General features: G+C 38.0%; 1 protein-coding gene across 1 annotated transcript; it reads left to right on the forward strand.

The window, feature by feature from the left end:
* The first annotated feature begins 3,398 nt into the window (after positions 1–3,398).
* On the forward strand, positions 3,399–6,561 carry LOC137814285 (uncharacterized). Its single transcript, XM_068616922.1, has 5 exons — positions 3,399–3,574; positions 5,082–5,196; positions 5,844–5,933; positions 6,020–6,118; positions 6,224–6,561. The coding sequence occupies exons 1-5, from the start codon at positions 3,507–3,509 to the stop codon at positions 6,326–6,328; spliced, it is 477 nt and encodes a 158-aa protein (XP_068473023.1). The 5' UTR covers positions 3,399–3,506; the 3' UTR covers positions 6,329–6,561.
* The last annotated feature ends 12,341 nt before the right edge of the window (positions 6,562–18,902 follow it).

Consider the following 18,902-nt stretch of genomic DNA (forward strand, 5'->3'; position numbering starts at 1 on the left):
GAAGAAGGGATAGAGGTGCAGGAAGAAGCACTCTATCAAACATTATAATATAAGCAATATTTTAGTTTGTACAAAGTATAAAATAATTTTTTTTACATCATTAAAATTTATAATAAGTATTTACTTAATATAAATTAATACTATAATTCAAATGTATGATAAAATATCTTTAAACATATTAATTATATTTGAAATTTATAATAAATATTTTTTATTGTATTTTTAGAGTTATTAGACTTTGATTTAGAAATAGAGATAAAAAGAGGAGATAGAGTATTGTAAGAAAATTAGTTGCACGAGTAAAAATAAAAGACATAGGTTCAAAAAGGTTGAGAATTATTTTTTAGTTAACTATAATGTGAGAAATGTACATTTATAGAAGAGGAAATATTAAGAATTTTAATTAAGAAAGTGATAATAAAAAAACATATTTTAATTTATAATACCGTGACAATATTATTAAGAGTTTCTCGGTTAATTAGAAGTTGTTGTTGATATAACTTTAACAATAATTTTGTATGTGTAATTTATTATTATTATCATTATTATATTATTTAATATATGATATATAGGTTAAAAGGGAGAGTTAAATAACATAATTAAGTTTGAACTTTGATTTGAATTTGAGCTAAAATGGATTTTATATTAGAGTTAAAAACAAATAGAGAAATGTGCGAAAGTTGTCAATGGAAATATAAAAAGAAAAAAAAAAATCTACTCTTCTTTTTATTCTTCAAAATCATATTTTTATTCTACCTTTCCTCACATAATAAGTTTTAGTGTCATAATTTTCATATTTCGCTCAAACGATCTAATCCAACTTGAGTGAGATGGAAATTTAAGAGTAACCATTTGGTGTAAAGTTTCATCATTCAAGTGATCAATTAATTGTTTAAGTATGTTGTTCAAGCAACAAGTAAGCATTTGATAAGGAGAATGTCACATCAATATTCTTTTCACTTGGAGTATGATCACCTCAACGATCAATAAGTTGCTTAAATGAAAAGTATGTCGCTCAAGCGACTATCAAACATTTGAGCGATGAAGGAGGTATTGACCAACCCAGTTTCTTAATGTATACTGTTCAAACGATATGTCTCTTTATTGATATGCATGTTGTGATATACTTGTTATCTTTTAGAATGTTTTACATGTGCTTATAACTTGTGATGAATATTTTGAATTGTTACTTATGTTTAATCTTAAGGAGTATTCAAAATTTATTTTTAGTCAAATTTGAGAGCAAGTTTCTAAGGCGGAAAATTATGATGTAGAGTGTATTGAGTATCAAAACCTTCAAAGAATATTTAATTTTACTAATTCTCAAAAACATGTAAATAAGAATATTATAAGTCAAAAGTTAATGAAGACTTATTCACTGTTACTTTGATATTTTCATAGTAAGTTCAAGGAGATACTGTAACTTCTTATTAGCCACTCTACGTATTAATATTTTGATCTTATACGAGGTATTAGTGATGTACTTAATACTTAACTTTCATGAACTTGTTAAGTTTCAAATAAAATAAATAAGATTGAAAAATACAAAACTATTATTTTGATGGTATAATTTTATGAGAAAAAGTAAAAATATAATTATTTAAGTTCTCAACTATTTATATATTAATTGTTATGACAGTATCAATAACTTACTCTTATTAGGTATGTTGCATATTTGTGGCTGTGATAAGTGTGTTGATATCCAATTGCATATACACATTCCTAATTTTTTTTTAGTTTATAAAATATCTTTTTGAAATATTATATATTTATTTTTGTTCAAATATTATAAGTTCAATTATATATATATATATATATATATATATTAATTAGGACATTACAGTCAGTGTAAAAACTAATAAACTTACTCTAAGTAATAATTATTCAATAATAATATAAAACTATACAGTCTCTGTCTATTAATAATTCAAATATGTAAAAAAGTTTGTTTATTTGTTAAATGACCATTGCTAATAAGACAGTTTTGTTTCCGGTCAATATCTTACTTTTAAGTTTTTTTGTTATTATGTGCAATGATAATAATGAAACTTGAATAAAACTTCATCCTCAACCAACCTATTCGATTTCATCTTACCTTTGAGATAAAATATTATGTCACTATGATTACCACGCTCATTAATTATACTTGTTGCTTTATTTTATTTGTGATTTGTGATTCTCAATTGTTGTTTGGCTCCTGTTTTTTTTACTTCTAATTAAAGTTTTCTTTAAACAAAAACAAACACATATAAAGGTTTCTCTTAAATTTCCCCAAAACTTGTAATATTCCTTAAATTTGACATGGCTTTCTTCTCATTTACTAAACTTTGAGAAAATTTTATTTGATTCTAAAAGTAAACATTATGTGAAATTTAAGATCTATTGTGTGTGTAACTATTGTTTCTCTCTGAATAACATTTACAGAATAATGCAGCAAGTTATCTGAAACCGATAATCTATGTTAATTTCAATTGTGTGGAGAAAACATTGCAAGAAGTGTTTTTTTTTTTTTTTAAATTTTATTTTATGGTGTTGGTTTTAGTGACTTGTAGCCTTATTAAATAATATGATGACAATTTGTAATGTGTTTGTTTGTGTCTCGTTTATATTTGTCTTTCTGGGCTCTCCATTTGACTTTAAAATAGATTTCAAAAAGCACATTAAAATTTAAGAGACTAACAAAAAATAATATGATTTTTTCAAAATAAAATCAACTAAGTTCCTAATGCTGAGAACGAGCTGGAATAATCTATTATGGTTTAAGAGTAACATGTGATATTTGTAAGCAAACGTGGTTTCTGGACAGAATATCAATTATTTACTAATTATTAATCAATTACATGTTTTAATCTATTAAGAAAACACGTTACTCTTATTAGAATATTCGATTAAATATAAATAAATATTCAATTATTTGGTGGTTTTAAAACAAACTTGCTTTCAGAAATAATTGATTTTAAAACAATAAATTATATGTTTATCATTTGAACCCACAAAAGTAATTAATTATACACATAAACTAACAGTGAGTATTGTCATATAAAAAGCACTATGACATTTAATTTATAGTAATAAAAATTAGTTTCAGGATAGGATATGATGAAAAAGGAAAAACCAATTCAAATATGAAACTATAATCTAACGCACACGTTATCAATAAAACTAGTGATGATATTAATTACATTACAGGTAAGTGTAAACGTGTAGTTAGATCATTGACTAAAAAATGTGCTAATATCTTATTAGAAAGTCCTAAACCAGCTTTAAATTCGGATTATAAAGTGAATAAATTCGGCCCATTGGGCCATGTGTGTCATTAATTGAGCCCATGGCCGCCGAAAGAGTTGCCTAACGAGACCTTTGACTCTTTTCGCTAAAGACTATATTACCCCTAATCGACCCTTTTTTTCAATTTTGTCTTGGCTCGCTCTTTTCCCTTTCGTTCTCGCTCTGACCGGGAAAAGAAAAGAAAAGAAAACTTCTTTCTTTCTCTGTCTAAAATTTCGATGGCGTTCTCTTCGTTTCTCGGCAGAGTCCTCTTCGCCTCCGTTTTTATCCTCTCTGCTTACCAAGAGTTAGTTCATATTCCTCACTCATCCTTTCCTCGCACTTCGAATCATGCATGTTCGTTAATTTTTGTTATTGCAGCAATTTATTGGTTAAGATTATGCTTTTCAACTTCTGCCGTGTTGCTTGTTGTGGTAGTTTCTCTGTTTGGATCTGTTACGTTCAATTGACTCGTCAAAACGATTCTGCAGATCTGTGTTTCACACCGTTGAAGTGCATTCAACTGATATTTTTTTCGCTTTTAGATTTTCTTTTTTAATTCTTTTTGCAATTTTCTTGTTCGTCGTAGTGTCAGATTTGTTATAGGCGAGAGTCCATTTCCTTGGTATGGTAGTTAGATCTTCTCGCATCAATTGCATTTATTGCAATTGCTACCACTGTAGTGTAGTTGCTAGCTTTGATGATTGCCGGTGTGCTTAAAAAGTCGTTTTATTACATTAACGGTTTCGGGTTTTGTCTATCTAAGTTTGACCGTGTGTTGATCTTCAAGTTAGGAATTAAGAAGTAGTGTGGGCGCAGGGTCTTTTTGCTGGTTGTTGAATAATTTGTGTGGTTGTTTCACACGCACTCTCTCTCTCTCTCTCTCTTCGTTTATAATGTGTTATTTTGAAACTGGGAAATTATTCCGAAAAAAAAAAATGTTAGCCTTATATTATTAATGTTCGATGAAAGTCGGTCAATTTTCAGTTTTCATTAAAAGAACTCATCCCTGATTTTTATTAGTGCGTATTTAAATAAATTTCTCAATAAGCACTCATCGAAAATCAATATAAGATGAAACTTTTGTCGAAAGTAAAAAAATGTTTATACATAATTTAATTTGTAGCACTCCCTTTTGGCTTCTTCAAAAAGCTAATTTTAACATAGCATAAAATTATTTCAACTAATGATGAGATAAACTTAATTTATTTTACCATCTTATTTTCGATGCGTACGAGTATTTCTTAAGTTTGATCTAAACATGACATAAGTCCTTGAGCTAAAAATGACTATTTGTTGGGGGTCGGGGTATATTGGTATGTAAACATGTGGTCTTAGTTAACCCTCGATCCTATCCTGTTCCTTGCTTGTTGAGGGCTAGGTGATGATGATAATTCTCTTGTATCAAGTTATGGTTCCAACAGAGATTGCATGTCTTTGTTTTGGGGTTAAGGCATAGATTGAGGGAGACAAATCTATAACACACTATTACACTAACTGAATTTCTAATTGTCGTTGCTAGTGGACTATTACCTTCTGATTTAAGTGGAATAATGTGAATTATGCTCCTCTTTTCTTTTCTATCATTTCCCATGTTTAATTCTTATTTAGATTTGATTGTTTGCATTCATAAGAACCTGATTTATAGGATCATTTGTTATATTATTGGGCTAGTTGATAGTATTTCTTTTCAGTGTTCACTGTTTACATCTAATCAGACATTAGAAACTGATAATTCTTTCCATTTGTCATTTTGATTCTGGAAGCACATAGCAATCAATCTTTACTTGTTTTTATTTATTTGTTTTGTACAGATTTAATGCTTACGGGGTTGATGGCGGACCCGCAGCAAAAACACTAAGACCGAAGTTTGATGCATTTGCACATCAAGTACATTCTAGAGTTGGATTTCAACTTCCGGATATCGATGTTAGTTTCTGTCTCTTTTATTACATCATTTAAGGAAAGCATGATTAAAATACAACCAAACAGATGAACAAGTTCTTGGGTAGGAACAAAATAAGGACAAGGTGATTAAATTTAACGTGTGTGTGACATGGAGTTGAACGCTGCTTGTGAATGCGTGCATTTATCTATTATTAATTATACGTCTAATGTCTATTTAATGGTTGATAAAACATATACATTGGTATTTAATAGTGTTTTTATTGTAACTGCGTGTGTTTAAATAAAAGTACCATTTATAGTGAACAAAGAATTAACATGTCTAGGGATTCTCATTTTGGCTTTGCACTTACTACTGCTTGACTGCTTGCAGCACTTATCCAAAATTGGGTTCTCAGCAGGCAATAGGATTAAACAGAAAAATAGTTTAAAAAATTGGATAAATGTTCAAAAGAATGGTACAGGTGCAGGCAGGAGACGAGGAAGTTATGAAACATTGTAGTGGAAAATAATTGAGCTTTCTTGCATTGTTATAGCTGTCATGCATCTAGTGCATCCTTATATAGGCATGTTCCGTACTTCATTCAATCAACTGCTCCTTTTAGCATACATATAATGTTATTTTGTATGTAGCAGATGTATTTATATTATATGATTGATGCCATTAACAGATGAAGTTTTTAGTTGCCGGGGCTATTGCTCTCAAGGGCATTGGAGGGATTCTTTTCATACTTGGCAGCTCTTTTGGAGCTTCCCTTTTGGTTTGTAGCTTGACTTTAACCTATTAAATTGAAATTGGTTTTTCAAGTGCTCAATTTTCGAAGCCTTGGTTATTTTCTCCTTGTAGCTTTTGCATCAAATGATTACTACTCCGATACTGTATGATTTCTACAATTACGACAGCGAGGACAAGGAATTTATTCAACTTTTCATCAAATTTACTCAGGTAAGAGCAGTGCTCCTTCTTTTAGAAAGAAATTCATATGGAATGCTCAAACTAGAGCTGTATGCATGTATTGTTGCAATTTATCAAATATTGTACTCCTTGCAGAATATGGCCCTCTTCGGGGCTTTGTTGTTTTTCGTTGGGATGAAAAACTCCATTCCTAGAAGGCAACCTAAGAAAAAGGCGGCTCCCAAAACAAAAACCTATTAGTTGCAAGGAGTTCTTGGATTGTTCCTGGTTGCTCCAGGATTTGATTTAGGTGTTTGTTTCAGAACAAATACCCCCGCCCCCATGAGTATTCAGTGTACCATCCGTAACGGATTATATTTAATTTATAATTATTTATATATGTATGTTATTGTTTGGTTTGCTTGACATTAGGAACTATCTTTCCATAACTTGTATACGAGGAGGGAAAAAAAATATCAGAGCCTGTTCATTTAGACTTTGAGTGCCAATTTCGTTATCTAGCAGATTTGATCGAAAGGTAAAGTCTGAGGGTTGCTATTTTGAACTAAGCTTGATTTCTCCACCTTGGTACATGGATTTGTGTTTCTTGTTTTTTATTTTATTTCTTTGGTTCTCTTGGTTTGGTGAGGAGGTTTATCTTCATTTGAATTTTTCACCTGATATGGTTAAACATAGAGAAGACGAGGCACTACAAATTGATCGGATATCAAGGCTATGTTCAGATTGTTGGAAAAAAAGGGGTAATTTTTCCACTAAAATAGAACACTAACAGAGCTATCCGACAAATAATATTGAATACTATAACAAAAGAGAAAGTAACATAATACTAATAAATAGAGCGGAATAATAAAAGCGATAAAGAGGAAAAAACACACTAGAAAGTTGTTAACGAAGTTCGGCCAATTTAGCCTAATCTTCGAACACAACCTGCTTTTATTATTATGGGAGAAGATATTACAAATTGGGATATTTTATAGTGAAGGAGGAAAGGTTAATTTATAACCCTCAAACCTCCTTTCCAAACAATGATCCCATCGATGTGGGACTTGAGATTAAGCCAAAATCAACAAATCTCCACCTTGGCTTAATTTTAAGTTCCACCTAATACAAATCTTCTCAAAACATAATAAAAACAAACTTTGCAGTGCTTCAAATTTGTGCCTCCGGACGCCAACTTCAAATGTGCAAAATATTAACCTAGTCTAAACAATGTTCAAACTTGGCCTTTGTAAACCACCTTGATGAGCATATTTGCAGGATTCTCCGTAGTGTGAATCTTCTGGAGAACAATCTCCTCTTCTTCGAGAATCTCACGCACAAAGTGATAACGAACATCAATGTGCTTCGTTCGTGCATGAAAGACTTGATTCTTTGCTAAATGAATAACACTCTGACTGTTAGAATATAACTCAAGTTGTTTCTGACCAACTCCCAAGTCTTTAAGCAACCCATGAAGCCAAATTGCTTCCTTCACAGCTTCTGTAATCGCCATATACTCTGCCTTTGTCGTAGACAAAGCCACCGTAGACTGCAAGGTAGACTTCCAACTAACTGGCGTTTTTGCTAAAGTGAACAAATAGCTAGTTGTAGACCGTTGCTTATCCAAATCACCTGCATAATCAGAATCACAATATCCAACTATGCATTGATCAAGTGATTCATCTTGCTCAAATGCCAATCTAACATCTAAGGTATTTTGGAGGTACCGTAGAATCCATCTCACAGCTTGCCAATGACCCTAGCTCGGATCATGCATGTACCTGTTAACAACACTCACAGCCTGTGAAATATCTGGTCTCGTATACACCATTGCATACATCAAGCTTTCAACTGCATTTGCATATGGGACTTTTGCCATGTATTCTCGTTCTTCATCAGTCGTCGGAGATAAACGGCTACTCAATTTCAAATGAGGAGCAAGTGGGGTACTTGCAAGTTTTGTATCTTCGTGTATACCAAAACGTTGTAGTACCTTCTGCAAATACTGCTTCTGTGACAACCAAAGTTTTCCCCTCTCTCTGTCCCTATTTATCTCCATGCCGAGAATCTTCTTGGCTTCCCCCAAATCCTTCATCTCGAACTCTTTACTCAACTGAGCCTTTAACCTGTCAATCTCAACTTGGCTCTTTGCTGCAATCAGCATATCATCAACATATAAGAGTAAGTAAATGTAGGAACCATCTTGAATTTTGCGCAAATACACACAATGATCATATTTGCTTCTCTTGTACTTCTGATCCTTCATGAACTTATCAAATCGTTGTACCACTGTCTCGGAGATTGTTTCAGTCCGTACAACGATTTGCTAAGTTTACAAACCCAAACTTCTTTACCAGCAACCTTGTATCCTTATGGTTGAGTCATATAGATTTCCTCCTCAAATCACCGTGTAGGAATATGGTCTTTACATCAAGTTGAGCTAGCTCCAAATTCAACTGTGCTACCAAGGCCAACAAAATTCGAATGGAAGAATGTTTAACAACTGGAGAAAATACCTCATTATAATCAATTCCCTCCCTCTGAGCAAAGACTTTAGCAACCAACCTTGCCTTGTAGCGAACATCTTCTTTATTAGGAAATCTTTCTTTGCAAATACCCGTTTGCACCCAATTGCTTTCTTACCTTTTGGTAATTGTGCCAGCTTCCACGTCTTGTTCTTCTTCAAAGACTCCATCTCCTCTTCCATCGCACCTGCCCAATTACCACTCTCTGAACTCAAAATGGCTTTTGGGTAAGTAGATGGAATGTCACCAACAACTGGAAGGGCATAGGCAACCATATCCATGAAACGAGCAGACTTCTGAATATCTCGTCTCTGTCTTCTAATTGCAATTGGTGCTGATTGCTGTTGAGATTCTTGGGTAGGAACCACTTCCTCATCTGACTCTTCTTCTGCCATAGTAGAGTCACTTGTGGTATTTCGTGTTGGGATCACCACTGTCTGCTCAAACTCCACCTGCTTCCGGGCACACTCCACCTATTGCGGAGTACTATCAACTCCTTCTGGATTTACCTTCTTTAACATGACAAATTCATCAAAGGTAACATCTCTGCTGATAATCGTCTTCTTTGCCTCTAGACACCACAAACGGTATCCCTTCACTCCAGGACTAAAACCTATGAAAAGAGCCTTATTTGCCTCTAACGGGGTTTTGCCATCTATAGCAGATGATGACAAACGATTGACGAGATGTTGAGCGTATGTCACAGCCTCAGCCCAAAACTCTTTGTCTAACTCAGCATTAGACAACATACAACGAACTTTCTCCACAAGTGTCTTGTTCATACGCTCCGACACCCCATTATGTTGTAGTGTTTTTCTAACAGTGAAGTGCTGAACTATGCCACAATCTTGACATACATTCAGGAACAGATCACTCTTGTATTCTCCTCCATTGTCTATTCAGAGAACCTTAATCTTCCTTCCTGTCTAGTTTTCAACTTGAGCTTTCCACTTAAGGAAAATTTTAAGCACATCATTTTTGTTCTTCATAGTAAACACCCAAACTCTCCTGGAAAAATCATCCACAAAAGTGACAAAATAATGCCTACCTCTGATTGACGGAGTCTTGGCAGGTCCCCACACATCTGAATGCACATAATCCAGAATACCCTTGGTATTGTGAATTGCAGTGCCAAACTTCACTCTTCGTTGTTTTCCCAGAATACAATGCTCACAAAATTCAAGTTTGCAAGCCTTCATACCTTTCAACAATCCCTGCTTGGTAAGAATTTGCAAGGATTTCTCTCCAGCATGTCTCAACCTCATATGCCACAACTTCGTTGCCTCGTCATCCTTCTTAGTGCTAGAAGTTGATGCCGCTACTATCCCCACCACTGTACTACCTTGATAGTAATATAGATTGTTCTTCCTCATGCCTTTCAACATCACCAGTGCTCCTGAAGTTGCTTTAAGAATTCATCTAGCATCGTCACAACTAGGCCTTTAGATTCTAAAGCCCCCAATGAGATGAGATTCTTCTTCAACTTTGGCACGTACTGTACATCCCGCAAAATTCTGGTGGATCCATCATGATTCCGCAGCTTGATTGAACCTATTCCAATTGTCTTACATGGATTATCATTACCCATGTAAACAACCCCACCATCAAGTTCTTGAAATTCAAAGAACCATTCCCGAATGTGACACATATGATAGGTACAACCTGAATCCAATATCCACTCATCTGGATACGATGATGCTGAAAGCGAGACAATTAAAGAGATATCTGATTCCACATCACTTTTGCATTCTGCAACATTTGCATCTTGCGAAACCTTCCCTTTCTTCTACAATTTTGGACAGTCTTTCTTCCAGTGTCCTTTCTCATGACAGAAAACACACTCATCTTTGGCAACGACTCAACCTTTAGACTTAGACCTCCCTCTTCTCCCCTTTGTCTGGCTTTGTTGGCGACCTCTTGCCACCAATGCTTCTTCTGATGTCGTTGATTTGGTTTTCATCTTATCCTACTTTCTCAATTCATGACTATATAAAGCAGAACAAACTGCATCTAACGACACATTCTCCTTCCTGTGAAGGAGCGTAGTCTCCAAATGTTCAAATTCACCAGGAAGAGATGATAACAACATCAAAACCAAATCCTCATCCTCAAACTTCACATCTAAATTCAACAGGTCTGCTACTAATTGATTAAACATAGTGATGTGTGCATTCATAATAGTACCTTGTTGGTAGTCAAATCGGAACAACCTTTTCTTCATCAGGAGCTTGTTCTGACCACTCTTCTTTAGAAACTTGTCCTCCATTGCCTTCCACAGTTTGTGTGCAGAAGTATCATTTTTTACAACATACTTTTGCTCTTTGGACAAACAATATCGAATAGTTTCGCATGCCAACCAGTTGATGATGCTCCAGTCTTTCTCCTTTACCTCTTCTGGTTTCTCTTCTTCAATAGCAATATCAAGACCCTGCTGAAAAAGAGAGTCCAAGACCTCTCCTTGCCACATGCCAAAATGTCCAGTGCCATCAAATATTTCCACCGCCAATTTCAAAGTGGACACCGGGAACCTCGACCATGATGACGAGGAGTTCGACACTCTGGATACATCCTTCGCTTCTTCTTCTTGATTTGCCATTACAAGCTCAAAATATAGTATTCAATATTACAAACAATTTCAAACAATCCAAGGGTGAACCTTCGGCTCTTGATACCACTTGTTGAAAAAAACGGGTAATTTCCCCACTAAAATATAACACTAACAGAGTTACCTGACAAATAATATTGAATACTATAACAAAAGAGAAAGCAACATAATACTAATAAATAGAACGGAATAATAAAAGAGATAAAGAGGAAAAAACACACCAGAAAATTGTTAACGGATTCAGCCAATTTAGCCTAATCTCCGAGCACAGCTGAAACAACCCGCTTTTATTATTATGGGAGAAGATATTACAAATTGTGATATTTTATAGTGAAGGAGGAAAGGTTAATTTATAATCCTTAAACCTCCTTCCCAAACAATGAACCCACCGATGTGGGACTTGAGATTAAACCAAAATCAACACAGATAAACTTTTCAATAATAGAAAATAAAATGTATTTAGAGAAGTTTATTTAAACAGAACTTAAGTTTTCGTTGTATCTATTTCATGCTTCGAATAAGAGTTATTCTCACTGGGATTCTTATGGGAAATCAAATATAGTAATTGCCAATCATCTCGGTTTGGTATTGATTAGAGAATTTATTGACAGCTCACAAGACAACTAGTTTTGTAGTAATCTTCAATTTTTCTTCCTACTGTCGATTAGTTTACGAAATTCCAACTTGTTTGTGTCAAAATACCCACCAACTATGTTCTACTTATACCTTCCTTAACGATCCCTAGGAACAACTATCCACCACATTACCATAGTCTTCATAGATTGTTCCAAGGACCATATTCCTTTGGTCGTAACAGCTGCATACACCAGATTAAAGAACTCCTTTTCATTGCTCATTGCAAATAACAAATGAATCTATATTTTTGTACCCCATCCCTTCCCATTTGCCCATCTAAGAATAACTTTTAATACAAATAAAGGGGTTCAAAATCATATTTGAGAAGGAAAAATTAAAGCACAACTTCTTATACTTCAGACGTCAATTTTACCTTACTTAAAAACAATTCTATTCCTTTGGTCCCAGATGCTACAAACTTTAGCTGTTCAAACACATTTCCACACAAGATTTTGTTTGGAGTTAACATGATCCAAAGAGAATCTCTCAAAGTGGCATCTTAGATCCTTATATTGAACAAAAATAATTTCAATCCATTTGTAACAGTGACTCCAAACCATATAAAGCATACTTACATTCCAAGAATAAATGTTGAGATGATTCGTCTGTTTCTTGACATAGGGGACAAGAAAGAGTGCTAACTAGAACACCCCTCCTAACTAGGTTCACTATGCTTTAATGACGAAAATGAAGGTTGATGAGCGACGAAAAGGGGAAATGGAAAGATATTCTGGACTCTAAATATATAGCGGAATCTGGTATTAGCCATGTTTGGTTGAATAATCAATCTTGGTGGTGGAGAGACTTAGCTAAAGTGATGGATTTGTGTCTCCTTTCTTGCGGTTTTTGTTGATGAATGCGGAAGCTCCATGGATTGTTGGTGGAACAAGGCTCTCCTAAGAGTGATGTTAGCCTTGGAGGTGCATGAGAAGTATGTGTCCATTCTAACAGTATGAAGAGTAGGAGTGGTGAGGCCAACTCCCTTTGTAGGTGATGGTTGAAGATTAAAAGCCTATTCCTAAGAGAGTTTAGGCAAAGAGTGAGAATGACACAATTTTGGCAGCATTTCACTATTCAATTAATCTTGAATTTACATGACCCAAACTCCTCTATATATAACAAGAGTGGGCTGAAAATGAAAAGAGAATTGGAGGAAATTCAAATGTTGGCACATGGGAAGGTGGCTCATAAATTCAGCACATGTGAGGTAGGTTCTAGAATTCTTCCATGTGCTAGGAGTTCTAGAACCTTACGCTCCACTTAGGCTAAATGTGGGTTGGACCTAAGTTTAACTAGGAGTAGGAAACTCTAATTAAACTCAGGTTAGCATTTTAGATACCACTTTGCATGTTTCAACAAAAATACAAAAGAATTAAACTACGCTACTTTTGACAAAAAATGTAAAAACTATTCTACACTAGAGTTTATGACATGTAGAATGCGTCCTCTTGACCCCTCTTTGACCATAACTCTAGTGGTTGCCTCAATTTGACATATTGGTGACCTTTAAATGGATTGGTGCTGGGGCCTCTTCCATCATAAAGTATGCAGGAAGGGTGATGGTGAAGGTTGGTTTCAAAAAGCTATAGTATGGAAAGTCAGATTTGGGGACTTAGTATGATTTTGGGAGGATTCCTGGGTTGACAACAATAATCTCAAGGGTTTATATCCTAGATTATATTCTCTGTCTTTGAATCAAGGGATGATGGTGGGTGAGACTGGTTTTTGGGATGATTATGGGTGACATTGTCATTTAAAATGGAGGAGGGAGAGGTTCCAATGGAAGTCGGTTTTGGAGGAAGAATTATTAACAATCTTGTCTAGGGTTGTTCTGTACAATGACTCCAAGGATTATATTGCATGGAGAGGGGATTTCAAGGGGTTTTTTTTTTTTCTGTGAAATCAACATATGCCCTTTTGGTCAACCAAGGCATCAAATCAAGTAATGGTGTATTTAGTCTACTATGGAAGACCACGACGTTGCCAAAAGTTCTAATCACTACCTGGAGAATCCTTCTAGACAGAATACCAACTAGTCTTTATGCACTTTTTGTAACCAATCAGAATAATCCTCCCTACATTTGTTCTTGGATTGTGTTTATGCACACTGTGTTTGGATTCTTTGCTTCAGATGGATAGGCATTTTGGGAGCCCAAAATAAGGATATTTGTAGTCACTTTGTGAAATTCCATTTAGTTCATATGTTCAAGAAACAGAATCAAGTGTGGAAGGGAGTGTGGGTGGCGATTGTATGTTGTATTTGGGAGCACAGGAATAATGTGATCTTTAGACAAAGGGTTCTTGATTCTGAGGAAATCTTCCAAGCGGTTCAACTTCTTTCTTGGTTATGGTTGACAGGGAAGGCTCTTTTTCATATTCTTTCCCCAATTGGCACCTGAATCCTAATCAGTGCCTCCTCTGTGTTCGCTGAGTAAGACAGTAAAATAGAGTGAGGGGGGATGAAGCCTTAGACCCATTATGGTCTGTCATGTTGGTCCGTTCTGGTTTATAAGGGAACAATTCTCTCTTGGATTATGCAGGTGTTTAAGTGGGTCGAGCTAATAACTTTCACTTTTTCTAATGGGAAACTATATGTGGAGGCAGGGTTGTTTCTATATTGTGGATTGTATAGTCGTGGGATGCACTGGTTTGTGGCTGGTCTGATGCAGATTCATCCATGTTATAAGAAGCTAAGTAGTTTAGCAGGTAACTACAGGGAAGTTGTGGAAGATGTGTAGTAATTGATTGTGAAGTTGTTTGGAAGTATAAAGGGTGTAGTAACTATGTATCTATGAAGACTAGCAAGCTTATGAATGGGTTTAAGCATTCAAGGATGATCATACATTGTTCAATGGACTACAATTATTCTTGGTCTGTCTCATATTACAAGGGGTATCTCATACTCCATTATAGAAACCCAAAGAAGTGGTTATGACAATGCAGATTCATGCAGGTTTTGTGGAGAATTAGAAACACTTTTCACTTTATAACATGATTTTAATGTCTGTTTATGAAGGAGTTCTGGGAGGTCCTATGAATGCCTTGGCAGCATCTGTCAACACAAACTTCATGCTGGAATTTTACATTCTATATGGGTGATGCAAGCTGGTGGAGGTGTTGCTACCACAATTTGGACTAAGGCAACACTAATGTTAATACTTCGGCTTTTTGGTGCAATCTGGTGTGGTGTTTTGGTGTTGCCAAGGGGTGTATTGTTGCACACAGTTTTGTTTCTTTCTTAATGCAGGTTATCATGTTATATAGGAAGCAAATGAAGGGTGATGTGAGTAAAGGTAGCCAAATAGCCAATCTGCTCGATCAATAGCCCATTCAGTCCCTCCAAGATGATGCCAGCTCCACTGCCTTGTTGGTTAGAGGACACATCTACAGAGAGCACCCATCGGAAGTTGGCTTCTTCTTGGTGTGCATCTGCCGAGGAGAGCTCTACCACGAAATCAACATAAACTTGGCCTTTGATAGGGCGTCTGGGCTCGTACTGGACATCGAACTCTGATAGTTCTACTGCCCAACGTTCCATTCTTCACGCCACGTCCGGCTTTTGTAAGACCTTGCGAATGGGCAAGTCTGTCATCACCACTACAGTAAAGCTTTGAAAGTAGTGGCGAAGTCTACTTGCTGAGAACACTGCTATCAGAGCCGCCTTCTCTAGGGCCTGATATCTCACCTCAGGCCCTTGCAATACTTTGTTCACAAAGTATATATTGACTTCTGCACTTGGTCCTGTTCCAGCACGAGGACCGTACTGATCGCCAGTTCTGTAATTGTGAAGTACAAACGAAGCGGAATACCCAGTTGCGGCTTGCACAACACTGGGGGACCGGCCAGGTACTCCTTCAGCTTGAGGAACGCCTCTTCACACTCCCTGGTCCAGATGAACATGTTGTTCCTCCTCAAACACTGGAAGTAAGGGTAACCTTTGTCCTCCCCAGCTGATTTGAATCTAGACAGAGCGGCCATCCGCCCTGTCAACTGCTGCACCTCCTTCACTGAGATCGGGCTCCTCATTGCGAGGATTGCAACGCACTTCTCAGGGTTCGTCTCTATCCCACGCTCGGTGAGTATGAAGCCCAAGAACTTACCCGCTTCCACCTCGAACACACACTTCTCGGGGTTCAGCTTCGATCTATATTTAGTTATTGTGGTAAATAGCTCTTTTAAATCAGCAACGTGTTGATCCTTCACCTGCGAGGTCACCACCATGTCATCCACATAGGCCTGCACATTTCACCCTATCATGGGCGCAAACACTCTGTCCATCAGCCTCCGGTAGGTGGCACCTGCATTTTTCAGCCCAAAGGACATCACTGTGTAACAATAGCAAGATAGCTCTATCATGAACGTCGTCTTGCATTTGTCCCTCGAATGCATCTTGATCTGGTTATACCCAGAAAAAGAATCTAGGAAGCTGAGCAACCTGCAACCCGAGGCGCTATCTACCAAAGCATCAATGCTTGTTAGGGGATATGAGTCCTTCAGACAAGCCTTATTGAGGTCCCTGAAGTCTATGCACATCCTTCCCGTTGGCCTTCTTCACCAGGACCATGTTTGTCAGCCACTCGGAGTACTGGATCTCCCTTATGTGGTCGACACTCAACAACTTCTGCGTCTCTTCTTTGATGACCTGTTTCCTCTCCTCGTTGAACTTTCTTCTTCTTTGGCGATCAGGTCGGACCTAGGGGTTCATTGTGAGGCGATGGCATAGGATGTTAGGGTCTATCCCAGGCATGTCCGAAGTGATCCATGCGAAGGTATCCAGGTGTCGTGCTATAACCTCGACAATCTGGTCCTACGCCGCTTGGCCTAGAGACTTACCAAGTTTGGAAATTTTGCCACCAATCTCCCTCTCCGGGATGTCGCCAGCTGCTTCGAGTTGTCTTTCTCGGGCAATCTCTGCGTGGGCGACCCCTTATTCACTTGGGGCCTGGGTAGTGACAGTGAACACCCCTCTCTTTGTCTTGAGGCTATTCTTGTAGCATCTCTTAGCCTCCTTCTGATCTGACTTGATGGTAATCACTGTTCCCCCAAATCAGGCAGCTTCATCTTCATGTGCCTTGTCGATGCTACCGCCCTCAACCTGTTCAGTGCAGGTCTACCCAACAGTATGTTGTAAGCTGAGGGAGCGTTAACAACAAGGTACCTGATGTTCTCTGTGCAGGAGGCAACACCATCTATGAGGGTGGTTCTCAACTCTAGGTGCCCACGCACTTCCACCTAGTCTCCAACAAAATCATACAAACAACCAGAGGCCTCAGTTGGTCAGGAGACAACTGTAACTTGTTGAAAGTCGACCAGAACATCACGTCTGCCGAACTTCCCTGGTCCTCTAGGACACGATGCACCTTCTTCACTGCGGTCACTACCGAGATTACCACTGCGTCATTGTCATGAGGGACAATATCTCGGAGGTCAACCTTGGTGAAGACGAGGTCGACGTCAAGGGTCTGGTTTGCCTCTTGTGCCTCTACCGTCATCACCGCTCGTACGTACTTCTTCCGCTGAGAAGTGGTGCATCCCCCACCCGAGAAACCCCTCAAAATGGTGTGAATCTCGCCATGAACGAGCATCTCGTGCCCCTAATCACCTCCTGGTGTTGGCAACGTCTGGCCTCCCTATGACTCTAGCAAGTAGTCCTTCAGGAAGACATTCTTCACCAGTTCATCCAACTGGTGTTCGAGTGCCAAACAGTTGCGTATGGGTGGCCAAACGCTTGGAGGAACTCGCACCAAGCGTTCTTGTTAGGCCCCAACCTCTTGTCAGTCTTTGCGAGCATCTTCAGTATCTCCGTTATGTTGGGGACAATGATGAGCTCCTGAAATTTCACTAGGAAGTTGTGCCTTAGTGGCACGTCCTCCCTCATGCGTCCCCTAGTTTGGGATTTTCTGGGCTCGTAGGGCTGCTGCTTTGTTGGGGCTTTCTTCTCCGTCGTTGCCTCATGTACCCTCATGGGCTGAGGTCGACTTGGCCCTCGCAGGCGGGTGAGGACAACACAATCGCGCTTCTTAGTGAGTTCCCCTTCTGCGACGATAAAAGCCACCGCTCGACGCCTGATCTCAACGAAAGTCTTGGGGCGGCTCCGGATGAGTGACTCACTTAAGGGTTCCGACATGATTCCCTTTCTAAAGGCGTGCATCATTATATCCTCATCCTTGGTGTGCAGCCTTGCCACTTGTGGCCCGAATCTGTTGAGGTAGTCCTTCAAGGACTCCCCTTGGTATTGTCTTACGTCAAAGAGATTGTAAGAGACTGGTGGGAGAGCCCGATTGGCTATGTATTGCTCCTTGAACAGCTTAAAAACTGCGCGAACGATGTCACATGCCCTTCAGAGAGGCTGATGAACCAATCTAGTGTCGTGTCTGCCAACGTGCTCATGAACAGCTTGCAATGCACCGCGTCAAAGTCCCCAACCAACATCATCTGTGTGTGGAAGGCCTTGAGATAAGCATCTGGGTCCTCTACACCTGTAAAGGTAGCTTTAGGACCCACAAACGTGGCTGGTATCACGGCGTCCATGATCGGTTGTGAAAACGGCATTGGGAAAGTCCTGGGTGGTATGACCGGTTCTTGCTCTTCCACCTCACGTTCCCCTGCCAGGTTCTGCAAGTTCCTGCGCAATTCCTCGTTGGTCCTGCGCAGTTCTTCGTTTCTCGCTTGCAACGCAACCAGATCAATCTGCTCTTGATGCCGCCACCGTTTCCTAAAGGGCGCGCATCATCTCCATGATTTGTTGCATGGTGATGCTCTCGCCTCCATTTGGTGCGACGGATCCTTGCCTCGTGTTTCTCATCTTGATGGATCTTTGCTCTATGCTTGCGAATGGACAAAGTTTTTAATCGTGCCCCACGGTGGACGTCAAATGTTCCTGCCAGTTGACTCGATTGCCTTCATGTCCCTAACGACACTCACACGCCTAATTCTCTCTATACTGGCTCGTGCCTTCCTTTGATCGAAACACCTTGCACCTGCAAAGACAAAGGGGAGCCCTAAAGGTCGTTTGCACTTCGACGCTCAAGTCAATACTAGGGTTAGGAAACACCAAAACTCTTAATCG

The sequence above is a fragment of the Phaseolus vulgaris genome, chromosome 1 (genome assembly GCF_000499845.2).
Source record: "Phaseolus vulgaris cultivar G19833 chromosome 1, P. vulgaris v2.0, whole genome shotgun sequence".
Lineage (NCBI taxonomy): Eukaryota > Viridiplantae > Streptophyta > Magnoliopsida > Fabales > Fabaceae > Phaseolus > Phaseolus vulgaris.

Excerpts from the sequence above, each read along its gene's own strand:
- LOC137814285 (XM_068616922.1), top strand. The coding sequence starts at position 3,507 with ATGGCGTTCTCTTCGTTTCTCGGCAGAGTCCTCTTCGCCTCCGTTTTT. Across the intron at positions 5,197-5,843 it reads TTCAACTTCCGGATATCGAT|ATGAAGTTTTTAGTTGCCGG; the intron begins GTTAGTTTCTGT and ends TGCCATTAACAG. Across the intron at positions 6,119-6,223 it reads TTTTCATCAAATTTACTCAG|AATATGGCCCTCTTCGGGGC; the intron begins GTAAGAGCAGTG and ends TACTCCTTGCAG.